The sequence below is a fragment of the Penicillium argentinense genome (genome assembly GCF_028826775.1).
Source record: "Penicillium argentinense strain IBT 30761 chromosome Unknown utg000006l_segment0_segment0, whole genome shotgun sequence".
NCBI classification, from domain to species: Eukaryota; Fungi; Ascomycota; class Eurotiomycetes; order Eurotiales; family Aspergillaceae; genus Penicillium; species Penicillium argentinense.
In genome coordinates this window covers 438,400-460,488 of record NW_026622665.1, presented here as the reverse complement: position 1 = coordinate 460,488, position 22,089 = coordinate 438,400, and the positions used below count along the sequence as shown (strand labels likewise).

General features: G+C 51.1%; 8 protein-coding genes across 8 annotated transcripts; 4 read left to right on the top strand and 4 right to left on the bottom strand.

Annotated features, from left to right (window-relative positions):
* Nucleotides 1–745: 745 nt before the first annotated feature.
* Nucleotides 746–1,288, bottom strand: N7532_007299 (uncharacterized protein; the record flags this gene model as incomplete). Its single annotated transcript, XM_056619792.1, has 1 exon — nt 746–1,288. One exon carries the CDS (start codon nt 1,286–1,288, stop codon nt 746–748), a length of 543 nt encoding a protein of 180 aa, XP_056473158.1.
* A 624-nt stretch (nt 1,289–1,912) lies between these two features.
* Nucleotides 1,913–3,499, top strand: N7532_007298 (Zn(II)2Cys6 transcription factor domain-containing protein; the record flags this gene model as incomplete). The annotated part of the gene is made up of 4 exons (XM_056619791.1): nt 1,913–1,969; nt 2,026–2,520; nt 2,576–2,710; nt 2,759–3,499. 4 exons carry the CDS (start codon nt 1,913–1,915, stop codon nt 3,497–3,499), a joined length of 1,428 nt encoding a protein of 475 aa, XP_056473157.1.
* A 206-nt stretch (nt 3,500–3,705) lies between these two features.
* Nucleotides 3,706–5,508, bottom strand: N7532_007297 (Major facilitator superfamily domain general substrate transporter; the record flags this gene model as incomplete). Its single annotated transcript, XM_056619790.1, has 4 exons — nt 3,706–4,365; nt 4,420–4,849; nt 5,211–5,281; nt 5,344–5,508. 4 exons carry the CDS (start codon nt 5,506–5,508, stop codon nt 3,706–3,708), a joined length of 1,326 nt encoding a protein of 441 aa, XP_056473156.1.
* Nucleotides 5,509–9,884: 4,376 nt separating this feature from the next.
* Nucleotides 9,885–12,291, top strand: N7532_007296 (uncharacterized protein; the record flags this gene model as incomplete). Its single annotated transcript, XM_056619789.1, has 3 exons — nt 9,885–10,394; nt 10,495–10,861; nt 12,173–12,291. 3 exons carry the CDS (start codon nt 9,885–9,887, stop codon nt 12,289–12,291), a joined length of 996 nt encoding a protein of 331 aa, XP_056473155.1.
* Nucleotides 12,292–13,857: 1,566 nt separating this feature from the next.
* N7532_007295 (sugar porter family MFS transporter) lies at nt 13,858–15,665 on the bottom strand (the record flags this gene model as incomplete). Its single annotated transcript, XM_056619788.1, has 6 exons — nt 13,858–14,241; nt 14,294–14,584; nt 14,635–15,348; nt 15,407–15,482; nt 15,535–15,586; nt 15,641–15,665. The coding sequence occupies 6 exons, from the start codon at nt 15,663–15,665 to the stop codon at nt 13,858–13,860; spliced, it is 1,542 nt and encodes a 513-aa protein (XP_056473154.1).
* A 54-nt stretch (nt 15,666–15,719) lies between these two features.
* On the bottom strand, nt 15,720–15,965 carry N7532_007294 (uncharacterized protein; the record flags this gene model as incomplete). The annotated part of the gene is made up of 1 exon (XM_056619787.1): nt 15,720–15,965. The coding sequence occupies one exon, from the start codon at nt 15,963–15,965 to the stop codon at nt 15,720–15,722; it is 246 nt and encodes an 81-aa protein (XP_056473153.1).
* A 2,777-nt stretch (nt 15,966–18,742) lies between these two features.
* On the top strand, nt 18,743–20,209 carry N7532_007293 (fungal specific transcription factor domain-containing protein; the record flags this gene model as incomplete). The annotated part of the gene is made up of 1 exon (XM_056619786.1): nt 18,743–20,209. The coding sequence occupies one exon, from the start codon at nt 18,743–18,745 to the stop codon at nt 20,207–20,209; it is 1,467 nt and encodes a 488-aa protein (XP_056473152.1).
* A 333-nt stretch (nt 20,210–20,542) lies between these two features.
* Nucleotides 20,543–21,820, top strand: N7532_007292 (Monooxygenase FAD-binding; the record flags this gene model as incomplete). The annotated part of the gene is made up of 1 exon (XM_056619785.1): nt 20,543–21,820. One exon carries the CDS (start codon nt 20,543–20,545, stop codon nt 21,818–21,820), a length of 1,278 nt encoding a protein of 425 aa, XP_056473151.1.
* Nucleotides 21,821–22,089: the final 269 nt, after the last annotated feature.

Genomic DNA, 22,089 nt, shown 5'->3' with positions numbered 1-22,089 from the left:
GATACACCAGTCATGATGTCATTACGAGACTTTGGATGTACGTTGCCAAGACCGCTTTCTTATCTCAAATGCTATCAAGTAAGTACCGTGCCGAACCGAAAGCATCGAAATGGTGGAAGATCACTACGCTGTTGTTACAGTTAAATGTCTGATCTTTTGATGTAATATCTATACTGTCCAATCGATTTCAGGTGGATGGTATCATGCTAGAGTGAAAGTAAGCTTGGATTTAGTTCATGACAGCTGAAAGAATGATCGACGGTTCCCGGGTGAATCTATCAATGACATCGGTAGTTGTCTTGTACCATCGCCAGTACGGTGATGTACGGCTGAATCCACACATCGCCCTTAATTAATGCTTCGGATGTAACCTTGCTCAATATCTTGGCTTTTCGCAGGATTTCATGTTTGGGCAGCGAAGCAGATACGCGATGTCAGATAGGGCCTCAGTGGCTTTCATCTCAAGGAGACACAGCACGTGACCTCCGTATTTCTTCTTACGAGTTTCTCATTTCCTCAGGCTCGCTAATTTTTTTTTTAGGACAACAATCATAGCTAGTCGCTTGACGATTGTCAGGCTCATGTTACTTGAATGTTTCATCAGTCGTAGCGGGTTGACTGCTGCCACGTCCAAAAGTGAAACTAGAAATCGCTTTGAGATTTACTGGATACAGTAAAGGATGGTGAACGATATAATACAGGCTAAATCTGATAAAGTCACATATCTGGATCCATGAACTGCCACTCAGGCTCCCACAATTGTACTGAAAGCCTCAACAGCAGATTCCGTGATACCCTTATTTAAACTGATTGCTGTTATCCCGGACAACAGCACCAATTCAACGAAATAAGGGTCACCAGGAATCACTTCTAATGTCTTCTCTCCCATCTTTCCTTTGCCGAAAGTGGCCATACGCCTCCCGGATTCATCGCGTAGCTCCATCTTGCTGCTCGAAAACATATCGGCTTTCCACCTCATATGACCCATTGTCGGGTGGTCGAATTTGAAATCACCGGATCCGGATTGGCTCGTCCGCATTTCTACGGGCTGGCCACGCATTGTCAAGTGGCATGTAGAGTGCAAGCCCTTGGGGTATTTTCCATCGCCGATGGCGTCATGAGGACCGACTCCCCAGCCGCAGAATACCAACACGTTTGGCTTGCCGTGCTTTGATGCGGTGATGGAATAGAGTGGAGGTGCTTCGACTGGATACCCTGCTGGGTGTACCAGGTTCTTGCTGGGGTCCCAAGGGGCCGGGCGAATCGTGAATATATTGAAGCCGGTCATTTCTGCTTGGGAGGGGAAGATGGCTTGACGATCTCCGAATAGTAAATCTGGAGACGCGTGCTTTTAGCTATCTTTTCTCCGGACCCTTCGCGAGACTATTCCCGACGTATATAAGCTGCAGAAATCGGCTTATGTTTGGGGGCCACGATAGAGTCTAAACTGCGCCTGGCTTGACTTTTTCTTCGAGCCCTGGAATGCTTAGGCTTACAATGTCCCTTTTTGGGTGTATGCTGCGCCGGGTGGGTCGCAGCGGGCCATGACGCGGAGGAGCTGATTGGAGACTGCGTCGCAGATGTCAATCGTAGAGCGTGATTGGGGCGTTGTATGGGGCCGTTTTTGCTGCCAAGCTTCAGCTCTCCAGAATCCCTCACTCAGACGATTCATCGTCCATCTCGACTTGGCTTATACGCTGTCAAGTCTGCCTCATGGCATCATATTAATAGCGCGCTACCGTCACATTTAACCTCTTCAGGGTCTCATATTGCGCTGCTTGCACGCTGCTTGCACGCTGCCAGCAAGTTTCAGTGAGCTTTTGGTGCGGTTCTCCACCGTCGGCCCCGTTCACCATATCCCGACTACCACTTCCATATCGCGTATAACGCTGCGCCGGGGCGCTCAACACGAATGCCTGGTGTTCCATCGAGCAAGGGCTGTGACGCCTGTCGCAAAGTCAAGAAGAAGGTGACATAACATCTGACGAGCTTATTATTGGAGGCTGAGACTGATGCACAGACCAGTGCGACGAGCTTCAGCCCTGTACACGATGTCGCAGGCTGCAGGTTAGCTGTATTGGCAGTGGTCAGCAAAGGTTTAAGTTCAAAAATGCCGAGTCGAATCCGATAAGTGGTCAAAAAGCCGTCAAGAGAAGTCGAGCCATCGTACCGTCGGCGAGGGCAATGGCCAGCATCGAAATCGCGGTTCAGATACCCAATAATGAACTGGCATCGTCCTTGATCGGCACCTTAAACATTACGGACATTCGGTATGCCTTGGAATATTACGGTTATTTCTTAAAGGACATCCCAAGGAGACTCGGAAGCAGTGTGGCTCTAGATGCAGCCGTCAAGGCACTGGTCACTGCCTACCCGTACTTTCACGCACGAGACTTCCCTCCAGATGCGCTACTGCATTATGGACGATCTTTGCGAGCGTTGCGTGAGTCCCTGAACGATCCAAGTGAGGCACGATCGGCGAATACGCTCTGCGCGGTCTATATCATCACTATTTGTCAGGTACTTTTTCTCCACCCGTTCGTCCTCGTTGAATTTATCCTGAAAGGTCCTGCAGAGCTGGCTCGGAAAGTACGATGATCAGTTATCCAGCCATGGAGAGGCTATTGCTCACCTGCTGAAGATGGCCGATCTCAGCCAGATAAGGTCAAATTTCGAGCGAGACATCATAATTACCTTGACTGTGCCAGTCGTATGTACCCTCAAGTTCCCAATTGTGGCCAGTGACTAATTCTTGCAGATCCTGGAGGCCATAGTCAACCCTCGAATCAAAATGGACGCAAAGTTCTTCCAGCTAGTTTCGGACCTCACGCAGAGCACTCAGCTGCCGCCAAACAACAGGATCCCTCGATCGACCACCAAGCTGCCCACCATTGCGAAATTCCCCCAGTGGATTCGAAATCTGACCTCGGAGGACATACCGGAGATTGCGTCCGCTTATCTCCGGATTCGAAACGACGCCCATCAAATGCGTGAATACCTGGATCAGTGGCCTGTGACGGAACGATGCGTATTTTCTTCACTGTTTGTGATGCAACGCTCCCGATACCAAGCCGGATATACCATCTTGATAACTTTGGGACTAATGCTGAACTCTCTTCTCCGGGCCTTTGACCCCGGTAATGATGTTTTGCTCATGGAGGCGACTTTCTACTGCGACGAAATCGTGCTCGAGGCTGAGCTTGCGTCTTGCTACCGGCCTCTCGGTGCAGCTTATATTGCCTTGTGTCTTGTCGTTGCATGGGCAGCTGCAGAATATCCACAACAAATTACACGCATTGACACTATCTTGGCAGACTACCAAACGGACTTCAAGGAGATTAGGTGGATCGGGCGTGCCGTATGGCTTAGAAAAACGTTCGCCAATCACCGAAGAAACGCACAGCCTAATCCAGTTGAGGGAGCATCCGGGAGCTCGCAGAAACTTGTTGCGAACAGATGCAACAATGCAGCTCACCCGGAGTCGTGTTGTGTTATGTAAAGAAATCCGTATCCGAGGTTGTCGTCGGGTTAAGCGCATTTGTACAATTCTGCTCTTCAATATTGTTGATTCAGCGAGCTTGAGATTAGCGGGTATTACCGAACCATATTAATTCCCATCATTCCGCCGACAACTATTCACAGTGAAACTAATATGTTCGGTAAAAATATAGTAAAGCATGTAGCAGCGAAGGTACTGGAAGACTATCACTCGGTATCTCTCTCGTCTTCGGAATACTTCTTTTCGCGTCGCATTGATTTCCACTCCACGAAGCCCGCACCGAGAAATGACATGGCAGCCGTAGCTACCGAGACGTAGAATGTCTGTGTAACGGCAATGTTGTACCCGTGGAGCACGCCAGGGAGAATGTCTTTCGGGAATCTTTGCGCGAGGTTCGCTGCTCCACTTTGAATGACAGCCGTTGGATTGACGGTTGGGGCTTTTTGAGTCAAATTGGCGACCAGCCTGTTCTGAAAGACGTTTTGAGCGATCGAGATGAAAAGTGCTCCACTCAAGCTTTGTGCAAATGTAATGATCGCGATGCCGATAGGTATATCCTCTAATGGTAGAACCGTCTGCAGCGCATTGATGCATTGCTGAAATCCAACCCCGGCCCCGACGCCTATAATCACCTGGTATCCAATCCATTCAGCGTGTGATGTGTCGAGTTGGAATGTCGTACACAGCCCCGATCCGATCGTGAGAAGTGCGCTGCCGACGTACATGAGGGGAGTGTAGTATCCGAGCAGGTTGACCAGTAATCCCCCGAATGCCGAACAAACGATCATCGATACCAACATGGGTAGGTTATTGATTCCAGAATCTGCTGCTGATTCACCTCGGATGGCTTGAAACCATATCGGGAGCTATTTCTTGATGTATTAGCATTTGTAAGGTTGGTTGATCAGAGAAAGACCCACGTAGTACCCGAAGACGAAGAATGAGCCTCCAAGAAACATCGCGTGAAGAACAGCACCGAATACATTGCGATTCTTGAGTAACCGGGGCGGGACGGTAGCTTCATCTTGCTTCCAAAACTGAATCACACACCAGATTGAGCCGAACACCCCGAAAAGCACGAAGAGGATGATTATTCGCGGGTCTCCCCACGGATACTTGGTTCCTCCCCATTGAAGACCCAGTAGGATCGAGATGATGGCAGGCATGAAAACGGCCACTCCCCACGGATCCATTCGCTTGATCTTGCGCCATCGGTCGGGCTCGCGTTTCTTGTCGCTTTTCGCATCTTTGAAGAAGAGGATGATGAAGAGTCCAGTGATTGCGCCCAGCGGTATGTTGATGTAGAAACACCATCGCCAACTAACTCGATCGGTGAGCAACCCGCCCAGACTAAAATGTGTCAGTTTATGTGTCATTTTTTTAATGAGGTGATGCTCTCACAGAGGTCCAGTCACAGTCGCGATGCCGCTCGTACTACCGATTATACCAAAATAGAGCGCGCGGCGATGAAGCGGTAGACTGTTGGCGAGAACTAAGAGCGCGCCCGGGGAAAGACCGCCGGACCCGATTCCCGCGATTGCTCTCCCGAGTATCAGGCCTTTCGAGGTGGGTGTCACGGCACACGTTAAAGAGCCGATTTCAAAAAGTGCCAGCGCGATGATATATGTCCATTTCGTTGAGTAGTAGGTGTAAATCTTGCCGAAGGGGGAGGGTTACCGCGCATGTTGTCACGAGATATGCGCTTGCGTACCAGGACAGGTCCTCGAGTGAGTTGAACTGTTCTGTGATTTTGGGAACGGCGGTCGCTAAGATCGTGTTGTCCTACACGTCGAGTGTGTTAATATTCTCACATGACCCGCTGCGGTGTTCTTCTCAGTGCTTACCAAGGCAATACAAAATGACTGGAAACACAGTCCCACAAGAATAGGGACCAGTTTTGCTGGTGATGGGTATTCCTTCCTCTCATAATTGAGAATATCGTCGGTTCCAGACTCTTTCAAAGGGATATCATCCCGAGCCTCCAGAAATCCATCATGACAGTCTTTCATCCCTGAACTGTCTGTCGTAAAGTGGATAGGAGATCCCCACAGTCGCAAGTTCGACCGTGAAAATTTCTTCCCCTCAGGATTCTTGAAACATTCGGATTAAATTGTAGTTGTTGATGGGTATAGGTAGAATCTACCCGTCTCGACTAGGGCCAGGGTCCATAGCTACCCTTGTAGTAGAGCTAATTGTGACCTTAGCATTGCACCCAGCCTTTAGCTACCATGCAAGGGGTGGCCCAAATCTCCGTCTCGTATGTTGCCGCTTCGTACGCGTTGACCCTCAAGAGCTCCCTTTCCCACACATTCTTTGTAGCATGCCATCGCCCAAGCTCGGTAGACACGGAGCTTATCTAGAGTTTTCTGTCTTTCTCAACCCTTCTCATTATGCAACAAACCACGCTCTTGATTATTCTTTGGTTACGAAACAGATTTAAAAAAAAATTCTATTCCACTCGCATTGTTTGGATGATAAACCATGTCACCTTCCGGGGAACACGACCTCCCAAGAATAACATTCCAGAGGCGCTTTATCCCTGTTTGACGATTTGTGCAGAACCTTCGATACCCCTGGCGGAAATTTATTCAATAAGACTGGAGTTTCCTACCCGTCATATGATCATATTGCATAATAACAGTATCATAGGCTTCTGTCACATTCACAGCGGGATACTACGTCTATGGCTGAATCGAGACTGTCAGGCCTTGTTCAAGCAACTGCAGTGTAAAGCTCCCCATTATTTTGGCATTCAATAATTCTGCTTTTCTGGCTGCTGAGCAAGTATTACGTATTCCGGCTAGACTATTTACCTTTGAGTGCATGATATGGTTTTGTCAAAGTCGGACAGTGTGACCTTTTTCCTTTCTAAATACAGTCGGATGCGTTCCCGCTCCTCGTACTCGTTTGTCTTACGCGGCTACCCGGAACTAGAGCCCTTATGCTTTCAAGTGTTGAGTTAGAATCGTTAGAATCTCGGCACATTAAGCGAAGAGCTCCATCTTCCACTCTAGATATGCTGGTAGGTCTCCACATTCGAATCTGCTCAATCCTCGGTAAGTGGTACGTACAATTACTACAAAATATGTCAACTACGGCTGACGGTACTTTTTAACTTTCAAAGTCCACAAGTGCCCAACATTCGCCAGTCGCAATGACAGGGATACGGAAGAAGGGGGCAGGATCCGCGAAGCTTCGTGCATGTGCTCGGATAGCTGATCATGAAGGGGTCCCGAGTCCCGATCGTGTGGATGGCCACAAGTTTCCGGAATGCTGCTGGGAATTCGGACCCGGAGCTTTCTTTGTGTCCACAGCTTGGCTGACACCATCTGATCTCCGTTCAAAAGCTCCGGGGAGTAGCTGTTGGGTCTTTTTGTTTGATACTGGTGACGCATTGAGTGTGTGGTAACTTCGTGTTGCTTGCTTCCAAGGTTCGATACACAATGGATGTTGATGCGCGAGAGGCTCGTCGTCCCTTTCTAGAATCTACCACAAGTCACCATGAGCTTCCACGTCGCAAATTGGAAGTGTTCAAAGAGTATAATCAAATGCATGATCATCGCACGCGTATCCAAGTAGTCGGTAAGCTGCTTGCCAAGTGCCGAGACCCGTACTGAATTGTCGGTAATTTCGGGCCTTCGATTTCTACCACGCCTCGGATGGACGCTCAACAGCACCCCAGCCCTGGAGTTACGCGGTTCAGTTTTTGTAAAACCAGAATTATTTTCAATTTGGAACGACCGTGTTCGGTCATAAGATCTAATTGAACGTCAAACAAAAAACATCAAATTAGATTTTCCAGTTGGATGGAAATACTTCTCTGCATTAGTGCGAATATATTGTGGCTGAAATTGATCCGACGGATCCGACACCAGACGACAATACAATCACACTTCAGTCCGCGCATTCTTCGCAACAAAATTTCAAAGGGCATTCGATAGGTGCACCTGCCGTGATCCATGGATGTGACTCTTCTCAGGTTTCGATTTTTAGACGAGAGTAAGGTGTTTGTTTTGCAGGTTTCCAAGGATCCAAAACGTTTGCCAAGCCCGCGCCCCCTGACCCTCTTCCAAGGTTCCGAAATTTGCAACGTTTGGCAACTTCGAAAACAAACATCGACATGGACAGGACAGTACGGAGAATTCATTTTCCAAGGTCTCTCTCGTAGGGCACACTGGACCCATCTTCAGCTTCTAGAAATGCTGATCTTTCGGTGAACTCCTGGAGAAGTCCACAGTGGGGTGTGCGCACGCCCTTGCAGAAGGCGATTCTAACGGCCCAACGATCGCGTGGCGCCGCCTCGTTCATCTTACTATTGAATCCTGCGATCCTTCCATATTCTGGGGTTGTATAGACACTCTTCTTGATATTACGTGCTGAAGCAAACATACAGCCAACATGGGAAGACCAATATAGGCACATCTACGCAGTCACAGGCAAAGTCATGATGCGTCGTCGATCTGAGAATCAGAGCCGCATTTTCCAGAAAGCAGGCCTGATCAGTTGAGGCCACCCATCGCCAATGGAGTCATCTCCCGGGCTGGACTGCAGACTTCGTGGCGACTGACAGAGCATTGCAGCAGGGCACCTTGACTCCACTGAGGATGCAGCTGAGGCGAACACGTTGACAGGTTGCAGACACATGGACCAACATGTGGCTCTGCGCGATGTGAAACAGAAGATAGATCACAGATCTGCGGGACGCAGAAGTCTGTTGCATACAGAAAAAGAAATGCATTAGATTCGTAAACACAGCCGTGTGTAGCCTAACGATATCGCGGAGTGCCTACGGAGTTCCGGACAGCCCCTTTTTGTCATAGGTATTCTATTTCTGTGTATCCCCGTGACTTATTTGTACACATCATGTGTTAAGCCGTGCTTATGCCTACTCGAAGTAGCTTCCGCCCGGGCAGAATTCCGCGACGGAGGAAATGCGCCCTGCACACTTGAGTCAAACGCAGCACAGACCGAGACGCCCGGGGCCAATTTTGAGGATCCGCACGCCATAGCTGATCCGGTAAACCTTCGCGATGTTTTGCGGCGCGGTGACCTCAGTGGCGGCGGAAGGCGCCTCGTGGTACCGTCGGCGTCCTGAACTCGCGATCAGGCGACGCAGATTGTGCCGTTCTAGAAGATGAATCGAGGGGCGCTGAGGGGCGCTGAGGGGTATGGGCAAAAGCATGGGAGAGATAGGGGAAGTATACTCCGTCCGTATGGGGAAAGGGGTCGCCCAACGACTGTCAATGTATCGCATGCATCAGGCCATGCGAGTAAAAAAGCAAATGAAACCAGCCTCAGCTGGAAAGAGGCGGGATGGAGAGTGGGCATTGTGCAATGGGACAGCGCCAACCCGGAACTGCCTTGTTGAGTAAGTCACATTGTGCATCCCCCAGGATTCGGTCGCAACCGCAGTGGAGAGACGAAATGGACGGAACCACTTGCGGATTGATTCGGCTGCTAGCGATAGCTAGCGCGGTCTTTTGAAGGTATTTTTTTTTCCCGGCAAACGCAGGCTATGCTGCTGCATTGGATAACCCTTGCCTACACACGCCCTCTGCCACAGTGCCCACCTCTGCTGGCCATTGACCGAGCGGGAAATGCGGTAGTCGTAGTCGAATTTGTGCCTTTCTCCTGAGAGTCTTGGCGATCGGCCAGTCTTGAGGCCCGATCCGCGAATCGCATGGCGAGGGGGGTGAATGTCACCACCCATCAGGCCAGCAAGCAGGTTTGGGAGCCGACAGCATCCTCGGGTATCCGAACATCGTCACCAGCATTATTGTCAGAAGATTTGGTGAGGTGGTGTGTAGTGATATTGCAGAGAGAAGCCAAGACGGGAGGTCGAGCGAAGCCTTCTGGGCAGTAGCTTATCGAGGGCTTGTCGTATTCAAGAGAAGGCGAAGCTTGCGAGGCGTTCTAGGCGCCAAGGGCTCGGCTTGGGGGCGGTTGACTGAGCACGACAAGTACCTGAAATATGCCCTATACACCAAGGCCACACACTAAGGTCGTAGAATGATTAAATGTAGTCAAGGTAGGCTACGGCAGCCACGAGTCTCGCTGGGCGGCGAGCAATGCGGTCGCGAAAATCGGGCTTTATTCTGCGGCGTTACTTCCCCTTTTGTACCTTCCTCATTATAGAGACATCTACTTACGACAGGTGTACATCCACCAAGGTACAGCTTTCCTCGCCCTGGCATCTTGATGCTCTGGCATGCTCAATCGAGATCTCTCGCGTGTTCGATCCTGGGGCAGGAATTCCCCCCGCAGACCCAGTTTTCTTTGACCCGGGGAGGTGAACCAACAGGAGCAGCTCCACTCTGCCTCATGACGCGCCATCCTGACAGGCTGACGAGATCGGCGGGCGCACTGGTCCGAGGGGTCGCCTACCATGCCCAGCAGGGACGGCCAAAAGCCTCAGACTGGGCTAACCGTACCTGGTGAACCCGAAGGCCGTCACCCGTCACCCGGCATCGCAGCCCGGCCGCACGCCCTCCTATTGGCGGTGCGGCCTTTCGCATGGCCCGGATGCTCTTACGAGTCTCGCAATTCCCGCGAGCCCAAGTCGGCACGCTGGGGGCCGTTGACACGCCCGTCTGTGCAAAACCTGGAGTTTGCCCGGGACGAACCAACCACAGCCCGCGCCGCGTGCCAGTATGGGGACGCCGCTGCCGTGGAGGTGGACCCTGTCCCCTGGCTCGTTCGAATCAATGACCCCGGACAGACGAGAACAGGAAGCCCTGACTGTCCCAGAAACGACCCCTGGTCCTCCGGGCGTGCTCACGGCCCCCGAATGGCTCGTTGGATGCGGACGCGCAGCGGGCTTTTAAATCCGGCCAGACCCCCAGGCTCGTCGATTGTTGCTCGACTTTTCTCTTGTCCTGTCTTGTGCCGTGTTGGGGTATTCCTTTGTATTACATAGGCGCTCCTTTTTGTTTGTCTCTTATATACCTTCGAGACCCCAGCTGGATCGGTAGTCCACCGAGTGTATATGACTGCAGCCCATCGATAAGCGAGAGATTTTGACCAAAGTCGCCCGCGAGTGCACAACTCCGCGATACTTCCTCGCCATGCCAACAAAGCGCTTTTTGGGCCTCAATGGCACCCAGCTCCAGATCGCTATCGGTGTTCTGGCGGGTATGGATTTCCTACTCTTCGGATACGACCAAGGTGTGACAGGTGGTCTGCTCACCCTCGACTCGTTCCGCAAATACTTCCCCACAATTGATACAACGGATGCCCACACTCAGGGTTGGTCTTCCGCAGAAAAGTCCAACCAGTCTACGCGCCAGGGTATCACCGTCGCTGCGTACAACCTGGGCTGCTTCGCCGGTTCCATCCCCACTATCTGGATCGGCAACATGCTGGGTCGCCGCAAGGCCATTTTCCTCGGTTCTTTCATCATGTGCATCGGTGCTATTCTGCAATGTACCTCTTATGAGCTCGCTCAGCTGGTCGTCGGCCGTCTGGTTACTGGCTTCGGAAACGGCATCAACACCTCTACAGTCCCAACCTGGCAGTCCGAGTGCTGCAAATCTCATCGCCGTGGCCAATTGGTCATGATTGAAGGCGCCATGATTACCTGCGGTATTACCATTAGTTACTGGATCGATTTCGGCCTGATGTTTGCGGATCCCAACGAAGTCGCCTGGCGCTTCCCCCTCGCCTTCCAGATTTTCTTCGCTGCCATCATTCTAGCTTTCGTCATGTTCCTGCCCGAGTCCCCCCGCTGGCTCATCTTGAAGGGTCGCGAGGAGGAGGCCCGCGAGGTTCTGTCCTGCCTGATGGGCGAGGAGACGGACGAGGTCTTCATCGACACCGAGTTCACTGCTATCAAGGCTACCGTCTTGGAGATGGCTAAGGGTTCGTTCCGCGATATGTTCACCATGGGTCCGGATCGCCACTTCCACCGTACCATGCTCGCCTACGTCAACCAGATGTTCCAGCAGATCTCCGGTATCAATCTGATCACCTACTACATTCCGACTATCATCGAGGACCAGATCGGTCTGAGCGGCACACTCTCCCGTTTGATCTCTGCCTGCAACGGTACCGAGTACTTCGCCGCCTCCTGGGTGGCCGTCTTCACGATTGAGAAGTTCGGTCGTCGTACTCTGATGCTCTTCGGTGCCGTCGGCATGTCGCTTTCCATGGTCGTTCTCGCCATCACCGACTCCATCTCCGCAGCCAACAAGGGCAACCCCACTGGTGTGGCTGCCGGTATCGCGCAAACCGTGTTTTTGTTTGTATTCAACACCTTCTTCGCCATCGGCTGGCTCGGTATGACCTGGCTGTACCCTGCCGAGATCGTGCCTCTGAAGATTCGTGCCCCGGCCAACGCCCTGTCGACCTCATCCAACTGGATCTGGAACTTCATGGTCGTCATGATTACCCCCGTTGCCTTTACCAACATCGGCTACAAGACCTACGTCATCTTTGCTGTCATGTAAGTCTGAAATCACCAGCGTAACCAGTATTCATTCTAACTTGTGTCTAGCAACGCCGCCATCGTGCCCGTCGTTTACTTCTTCTTCCCAGAAACCACCATGCGTTCCCTGGAGGAGATGGACCGCATCTTCCACAAGACCACCAGCGTGTTCGATGTCGTCCACCTGGCCCGTACCGAGCCTCACATGTACGGTCCTAACGGTGAACTCCTCCGCACACTCGACGACGTAGAAGACGAGGCTGTCCGCCGCGCCAGCGTGCTCACCAATCCAACCAAGCACGCCCAAAAACACCGCGAGCATGCCGAGAAGGATAGCGATGGGAATACGGCCACCAGCGATGAGAAATGAGCGCGCCCAATACTTGTCAGAATTTGCTGGCAGTAAGCCAAGGAGCTGCGCTTCGCTCTCGCTTCCCGCGTATGGGAAAGGTATGCCGTGATGATTCACGACTTACCAACTACCCTCGGTTCGCCGAGGTTCACTTTCTTTTCTGTTGCATCTGTTTGCCTTCGACAGTCTCCAATACCCATATTAGACTGATGTCACTTGCATAATTAATTTGGTCTCTGATCTATTTGATCTGCTCTTAGTAGGACGTAGATATCGGCTGCGGCCGATTGTGTCTGTAGGGCTGTCTGTAGATACAAGGTCGTTGACTGATTAGGTTGTATTCTGCTGTTGATATGCTCCGCTGTGGCCACATCGTAGATGCGGGCTAGTGATTAGTGTCGGTCCACCGAGTCGTTCTGATAAGTCTCTGTCCTCACCGAAGAGGAAGGCCACGATGACTGAGACATAGAATGGATGACATCTGGTAATTTTCATGCGTATTCTGTCCGTTACAGTATCATGGTCCCCCATTGTAATATCGTCCTTGAGCAGAAATGAGCACCTCACAGTGTTACAAATGGATCACGAGACCGGAGCCCGGAACTCGACCCCATATCTGGCCAGTGGAAAATCCACGCCAAGTCTAGAATAAAATGATTTCATTTACAAATATTTACAGGTCCGGGGTGGATTGCATCAGTGGGGTTGGGTGTTGTTTTCTTCATTTTGCATTTCGGTAAGCGTTTGGATGGGTTGTCAAGCGGTTGATCAGGCGTGAGGGAGGTGTCAGTCGAAATTAGGATCTCCTCCGGAGGTTCGACTTGGAGGGCCATGGGGATGTACTCCCCCGCTTGCACATGTATATGCTCTGGCTTCCTCTTCGACAACTCTCCAAAATTCAGGCCATGTCAGCGGAGAAATACAAGAGATTCTCATATGGTTTTCCGGTACATGCGGGATAAAAAGGTTTAGGTTGGCTCGTATACAAATGGATGATAGCGATGGTGGTGGCTTTGAGCTCGTGGCTGATATTCGCTGTCGGTTATCGTTGCTCGATCTTACTGGATTATTACCAGTTTTATACCGGCAACGCAAAATATTCGTGAAACACTAGTACAATTCAATAATACCGATTGGAGAAAAGAGAGCGAAGAAGAGAGCGTCGGGAACTGTCTATGGGAGCTGTCACGTGAGCCCAACAACGGTTATCATGCATCTCGTCGTCCCGAGAGCGCCATCACGTGAGAAGATGAAAGGCCAGGTTGAATGGACAGGAGAAGAGCGATAAGACGATCAGCAGGAACTTAGGAATACTTCGGGGCGGGCCTTGTAGTATGTAGTCGCTGAATTGTGATGTGATAGGCATAAACTCGTGGAATCTCAACAGAAAGAGAGTTCATGTTTGTCCTCAATTCTCCCTTTCGTCTGTTCATGCAGACTCGGCTACTAGATATGCAAATGACAGAGCGATTTTACTTTCAGAAAGGGATTAATCACAGCACTTTCGTCTCTGATTCGTCATTTTGAAGCAGGGGGCATCAGGAATATAACTAGAAGCACTATACACAAAGCATTATGGGCAGCTCAAACCACTTCCTCATGGGTAGCGCCCTCAGCATCCTTTCCAGCCATAGCATTTACCTCTTTCTGCTTCTCGACTTGTTCGCCGAACTTGTCATGGACCTTGTTGCTTTGCCACGCCTTGAAGTCCGAGTCGAAAACCATGTCGATCTCCTCGAGAGTCCGACCGGCGGTCTCGGGGTACATGAAGAAGACGTGAAAGGTCATGACGCAACAGAAGACACCGAAGATTATGTATGTCTTCCATTGGATGTTGTGGAAGGCCGGAGCGACAAAGTATGCTAGGGCGAAGTTGAAGATCCAGTTGGCGGAGGCGGAGAGTCCAACACCCTTGGCTCGGTATTTCAGGGGGAAGACTTCGGATGCGTAGACCCAGGCGGCTGGAGCCTAGTAGGAGGTTAGTCAGATATTGAAGAAAGGCATAGAGCGAATGACATACCCATGTGAAACCGTAGATTCCGGTGAATATGTAGGAAAAGGCAATGACTGCCATGCCGGAGCTGCCCTTGATTTCCCAGGTCAGGTTGTAGTTTCCATCAATGTTGGTTACTGGGTTGCCCCGGCTGGCCATGACACCGGCGATGATAAAGTGGACGACCATGCAGGCAACGGCACCCGTCAGGAGCAAGACGCGACGACCGATCCGGTCAATATAGGGTAGCATGACACCGGTCGTGACCAGGAAGATGACGTATTGAATAGCCGATGACCAAAGAGTGGTGTTTCCAGTCTAGACATGTCAGTTCCCGGGCCCTCTTCCTTTCCAAGAACGGAACTCACCATTCCGGCCATCTCAAAGATGTACACAACGTAGTACATCGCAACATTGCCTCCCAGGAGCTGCTGCCACATCTGCACACTCATACCACAGACAGTGCGCTTCCAGATTCTCGGTCCGAACAGAGCAAGGAAAGAAACATCCTTCGATTGGTGAGCCAATCGTGCAGCTTCCTGAACCTCATCAAACTCAACCTGCACAACAGGGTCATTGCGGTTACCCTTGCCATGGATCAAAGCCAGGGTATCCAGCGCTTCCTCCCAGCGCTCCTTTCCGGCCAACCATCGCGGCGACTCGGGGAAGAAGAAAAGCGCAATGAACAAGATCAGACCTGGAACAGCCTGAATGCCCCAGCAGATCCGGAAAGCAGCCGGACCAGACACGCCCACCGCGCAGCCATATGCAATCAGATACATAATCAGGATGCCCCATTCAATAGCCCATTGTTGAATACCCACGACACGACCACGAATTCGTGCAGGTGCCAGCTCGGACAAGTAGACGCAGGTTTGTGAGGAGGTCACACCAACAGCGAGGCCGCTGACCACGCGACCAGCGACGAGGTGGGTGACGTTTTGTGCGCTGCATTGGACCATCGCTCCGACGATCCAGACGAGTGATGCGACCATGAGTGAGCCGCGACGGCCGAGGTAATCGGAGAGCCACCCGGCAGCAATCGATCCGGCGAAGGAGCCGGCGGACATGGATGCTGTGATCTAAATTGGTCGAGATTAATATGTTGAGCTGATTTGGTGGGGCGAGGTCGTTGCATACTCCGCCTTGCAGGTTGGAATCGGGGTTCCCAAAGTAATCGGTATAGGTGTCCACGCCAATCCATGCGCTCATGGAGCTGTTGCATGTTAGCCGTGCACGATTGCTGACGGGCGGTGTGGTCTACATACCTGACATCGAAGCCGAAGAGCGCTCCGCCGATGGTGCCGAATGCGGCGAGGACTATCGCATGTTAGCAAGCTGTTCAAGCCTCGGGTAGACGGTGAGAACACATACCGTAGATATTCGAGATCCGATACATGATGTTGGCGAGCCTCGAAAAGGTTGGAGTCCAGCACATATGCGGCCCGGGGCTTTATAAGACGGGATCCAAGACCCCGGTCCATGCGCCTCGTTCGGGAAGGGCGTCGACCGCAGGAGCTAGGAGGGCATAGCGTAACGAAGTGGCATTGCACCACATCCTGCCGGACGATGCCCCATCGCGGAAGGGATCAACCGGGGAAATGTGGAGAGGTCGTCTGGAGAGGGACGAGTCCGGGGCACCGGGGAAGCACCCATCGTCATTGGAGGAGCCCCGGCAGCACGCGGCCAGTCGGGGCATTTCGAGCGGTTCGGCTTCGGTTGCGGGCGCTTTTTAACCGATCGAATTTAGCCGGGAATCCGGTTGAGAAGTTATGGTGTTTTGCCGAATGTTTTAGCAGAGGTCTGTGGTCTTGTGAGTCAGCTATTTTTTTATTGAAGCGCGATTTTACTTTGCATTCATTTTCTATTCTTTCTTGTGAGATCCCACGCTCATTCTGAGAGGCAATAGTATATATATTCAATGTGAAACACTCCGCTGGCGAGGACTACCGATCGGCATGCCGACGTCATGGCACCGAGAACACCCTGAGTATTCTACCGCCATGCAGCCTCCCGGGATCGTCATCTGGCTCTGGATAAGGTGAGTTGGGGAGGAGATTGATTCGATGCCGACAATTACCGGTAAGATCGATCATTTTCGATGAGTTCTCGTTCAACCAACCAGAGTCAACTGAGACACGTCTCTTTTGCGGTCCCTCTCCCACCCTCAAAAAAACAAAAAGAAAATTCTGAGCTGGAATTGAAGTTACTCAAAAGCTGGATTTATCTCAATCGTTGGAATTGAGACCTTCGTGGGCAGCTGCGTTTACGGGGGTGGAGCTCTGGTTATCGCGTGAGTGACGGAACGTGCTGTATCTGGGGATGGGAATTACCCGAGCAACCCACCCATAGAGCTCGACCCAGACAGTGTTTCAGCTAACATGATTTGGGTCCATTTGCCTACTGAGCTTCTTTTACCAGACCAAGCACTCCACCAGAGACCTACTATGAAGCCTGCAATTGACTAACCAAGCTCCACGGACAAGATCACTCACACTCCAAGAACGACTCGAAATGGACACAATTTCTCGCGTCGGCATTTTATAACCACTCATTTCCTACAAGATTGCTGGAACTTCGTAATCCGACTCTTAATCTAACACTATCGCTCCAAATAGAGAAGCGACTTAGAGCTAGTCGTGCCGACGAAGCATTATTCACAAATCGGCCCGTTGTCTTCTCAGCGCCACGGCGCCGCCACTGAGGGGCTCTGGCTTGGAACGCGCGGCTTTGTGCCGAGCAGTCCGGGGGTGATCCTACCCCTGTTCATCGTGAGGTTGTGGCGTCTTCAAGAGGTCAGGGCACTACGCCACGGGCGTGGTCATAGCTTCAGGCGACGTATATATGCATGATCGTAGAAGTCTGGTATAAACCATGACTTGGGCACAGGATGCCGGGTAATCGTTATCAGGCTCGTGTTGGGGCCAGCTCTCGGGTAATAATTGGATTGGATGTTACATTCGCGCCGCCGGGATGTTGCCTATTTGATAGAGCCTTGTCCGTCTCTTGAATCACAGCTGTCAGGACCGTTCTCCAAGGTCGCTCCGTCTGTCTTTCTGTTTGAACATTTTCTGCTTGAATCGTGTGAAAACATCCATTGGACACATTAAGCATGATTTTGGAGGTCGTTCATTCAATTGGCTCGCTTATTTCGTTGGCCATGTACAGGGACTTTGGTTCACCTGTGGGAGTTGACAAGACTCCTTCCTGAAGTACTCCGCGCATTGTGACGTCCTTCGGTGTTTGGATGGAGCTTCTGTCCGTAGCTGGCCGTCTAGGGTGCTCGAATAATGACTCCCGGTAGAACCAATATTGAAGGTACCGGAGATCGATTGCAGTGTACCCTTCAGGATCAACAGAGCGGAAGCAAAATGGAAATCCACAGCTATGATACTTCCGGATAGCCAAAAAGGCTCCGAGTGGTATCAATGTTTGCAAATAGTTTTGATCTTCAAGTTGGCAGCCGTTGAATGAATCGCTGATTCGAGCCTGAGGTGACGGAGTTGCAAGGGCTAGAGTCTGCATCTGATTGGCTATCGGCCATATCGGCTGTTACACGGCATTTTGCTTACGACCGACAGCTCGCGGCCGACTCCTTTCCACTCTCTACTTCTCACTACGAAACAGTTTGACCCCAGCAGTTTCTCATGGAGACTCAACCCCGCCGACGTCGAAGGCCAGCTCGGTCTTGTATTGAGTGCCGCCGTCGCAAAATCCGCTGCGACCGCATCGACCCCTGCAACCACTGCGTCTCCGCTCAGACGCAATGCACCTACATGGTGTTCAAGGATCGACTCGATTCTGCCATTCGGTCTCAGGAGGCTAACTTAAGAGGCTCTTCAATTAACACTCTAGCTCCTTCCCTTTTGTCGCATACTGGACAGGCAGGAAGCAGACCCGCCAAGGAATCCCAGAGTGCTGCCATTAGGTCACCATCACCAACCACAACAGCACAGAGTTATCATGAAAACGTGGCTGGTCAAATAATTGTGGGGCTTCCAGGGTCTACAATAAATGAAGAACCAGACGTCCGAGACCTCCTCCGGCGCATCCAGAATCTTGAAGACTCATCCACGAAGAAATACACGCACGGATTATCGGAGACTAGTCCTGGCATATTTGAACGCCCATCCCGTATGGAAAAATCCCCCTGGGTGTTCACGAAGACAAGGGTCATGCGATGGAGTTTGTGGATGGGCACAGCAAAAGAGGTATCTGGTGCCCTGACATCCCCGGGACTCCCGCTAATGATATCACTAGTTGGAACCCTTCATAGCCTGCTACGCCGAAACTACTGGCAAAGGTCAGGGCGACTCATTCCAAGGCGAAGAATCAAAAGTCGTCCTTTCCGAGGCTCGAATACTTCTCCAAAGATGCAAAGCTGTAGCCAGAAGTATCAAGACTTGGCGACCTAGCCGAACGTTATCGAACCCCCAGGTCGACCTTGTCCCACCCTCCCGCGAGATATCGGATGCGATGTCAAATACATACCTAAACTACTTCGAGTCAACGAATCGAATCCTTCATATACCAACTTACTGGGCCGAGTACAAGAAATATTGGAATGATCCGCAAAGCGCTTCGACTGAGCTGCGTCTCAAACTTCTTTTGGTGATTGGGATAGGGTCAAGTATCTACTGGTCAACTACCTACCGGTTAGCTATCTCCCGAGAGGATGAAGCATGTGAATTTCACAAAAGGGTTCACCGCTGGGTATATGCTGCTCAGGCGTGGCTTGCGGGGCCACTTGAAAAAGACCGACTGAGTGTCTCTGCCCTACAAATTGACTGCCTGACAGTTTTGGCGCGCCAAATATTCTCCATCGGTGCCGACCTTGTCTGGACTTCCATGGGATCACTTATCCATAAGGCTATGCAGATCAATCTGCATCGTGACCCCAAGCATCTCTCGGGTATCTCGGTCCTACAAGCCGAGGTACGTAGAAGGCTATGGGCAACTATTGTTGAAATGACGGTGCAGGCGTCTTTGGATTCAGCAATGCAACCTGGAATTCCTGAGTCTGACACTGAACCTCCTTCGAACCTTGACGACGCAGAAATGGACGAGACCAGCAAGAGTCTGCCATTTCACCCGCGAAGCACTCATACTCTTACCTCGATGCAACTTCTTCTGCTTGACTCGCTTCCGGTTCGACTCCGTATAGTAAAGCTATTGACCAATTTGAAATCAGAGATCTCATACTTGGACGTCATCGAATTAAGCTCAAAGCTCACTGACGCCTGCTGCGCATGCAGTACATACTTGAAAGAGAATTCCGAGCTCAGCATCCCAAGATTCAATCGAAACCTCATTGACTATCTTGTGCGTCGGTTCATGATACCCCTGCACTGCTTGTTCACCACTACAGCTCGAGAAAATCCATTTTTCTCCTTCTCATTGAAGGCCAGCATGGAAGCAGCCACGACCATCCTATCACCAGAGCCTGATATGTGCTTCGATATTCTCATGGCAATGGGCGGGGGTCTATTCAGAGAGGGAATATGGTGTGCTATGACGGTTATCAGCATCGAGTTGCTGGCACAAGCAGAATCCCAGCGACTAGACGGCACTCTACTCCGAAATCGGGGATACATCGGGTTTCTCAAACAGAATGTCAGCAAAATGCTCCCATTCGCCACTGAGAGAATTCGACAAGGCGAGACAAATATCAAATGCCATATGTTTTTGGAGATGATTCTCGCTCATGTTAATGCGATAGAGACGGGGGGTGACCATGAATTGAGCATAGCGGAGGGTGCGAAGGCTAGCCTTGAATTCTGCCTCGGGATTTTGCAGAAGCGCGCTGAACAAGGTTCCTTAGCGAGCCCCATGGACATAAGTCTTCCATCTGGAGGTCCTGATGACGGTTTGGGAGAATCGGGATCTTTGTTTGACTTGGGCTTGGACTGGGATTTCCTTTTGCCAGATGCGGGTCTCGCTTGAATTGTTTCCTCTATCAGCATGCTGTAATTAACATAACTCGACGAATGAACTCTAGGACCGAACCTTATGTTCAAAACGTGGAGAGCCTTGAACAAGCTACTAGGAATAGGTTAGAGTTGGATGCATAGTTGTCTAGAGTAAGCTTAGATAAGACGTCGTTATGGCCGCTTACGACCGAACAGGCGGAGATAGTCGGTCGAAGCAATTTGCCGACGCGTTCGAAAGGGTAGTATTTAAACCGGAATTTTTCTCTTCATTGCAAATCAAACGAACAGCTTGAGTTTAGTTTATGTCAACTTCTATGCGCCTGTCATCTCACACGCTCCTGAAGCAATGAAGATCCTCATCAGCGGCGCCGGTATCACAGGCAACGCCCTTGCCTTCTGGCTCTCAAAGCTAGGCCACGCGGTCACCATCATCGAGCGATTCCCCGAGCTTCGAGTCTCAGGCCTCCAAGTCGACCTCCGCAGCCACGGTGTCGCGGTCATGAAGCGGATGGGTCTCGAGGAGGCATTTCGTGCGCATTCGATTCCAGAACAAGGCATGCAAATGGTCGACAAAAAGGGCCGACGACGCGCGTACTTTCCCGCTAGCAACTCCTCGAACGTCAAACTTGGATTCAGCTCCGACTTTGAGATTATGAGGGGGGATTTGTGTCAGATTATATACGATGTCGCCAAGGCGCGGGCAAGCTATGTTTTTGGGACGTCGATTGCGAGCTTCGAGCAGAAAAGTGATGTTGTTGATGTGAGGTTTGTGGATGGCACGTCGAACCAGTTTGATCTGGTTGTTGGTGCGGATGGCCTTGGATCGCGTACTCGAAAATTGATGCTTGGAGATGAGGCTGCCGATGCATTCCGACCACTCAATGGAATGTATGTTGGGTACTTCACCTTCCCAAAGCCCATTGAAGATGACGAGGAATATGTCGCTACAAACTATATGGCGACTGGGAAGCGAGGCATCATGGTTCGAAGACACAATGCGCGCGAGGTCCAGGCCTATGTTGGTGGACAAACCAACTCCGAACGGCTCAAGAAGGCATTGGCAGGAAGTGTCACGGAGCAAAAGGGGGCATTAACTGAGATGCTGCAAGGCGCCGGATGGAAGGCTGATGAAATTTTGGAGTCGCTCAAGGGTTCCGACAATTTTTACTGCGAGCGAATGGGCCAGGTTAGATTGGAGCATTGGTCTCGTGGTCGTGTTACACTTGTTGGAGATGCTGCCTACTGTCCAACAGCAATGACGGGAATGGGTACCACTTCTGGTATTGTCGGGGCTTACATCTTGGCTGGCGAGATTGGGAGGCACTGCAGGAATTCTTCGTCTTCGCATTCTAAGGAAACACAAGGTACACCTGACCAACTGCTGGGGGCCCTGGAAGCCTACGAACAGAAGTTCCAGCCTTTTATGAGTCAGGTTCAAAAAGGAGTATCTTTTGAGAATGGCGGCATTTGGGAGAGAGTCTCGGCAACAGCATTTGGAATCGCTGTCATGAACCATCTGATGGGGGTGGCCTCTTTCTTGAGGTTGGATCTTTTGAGCCGGTTTCAATCCGATGTCGTCACAAACTGGGAACTGCCAGTATACGAGGAGCTGCTACGTGACTAGGCCTGTGGTCGAGGGTATTTTGATTCTTGTTCATACTCTACTCGTTTCTATAGAAATACAATCTTCAGAAAATCGGCCCCACATCATGCGATTATCAGCCACCATGTTTGCTCTTCCGAGAATCATTGCCGGGTCGGTAGGCATTTCTTCAACGAGTAGACATCACTGAGCTTTCCACCAATAGAATAAATTTACCAAGACATTAATCATGCGCTTAATGCATTCATGCATAAGCTGTAGCGTGCCTGGAGCGTTGAACGCAGCGGGGT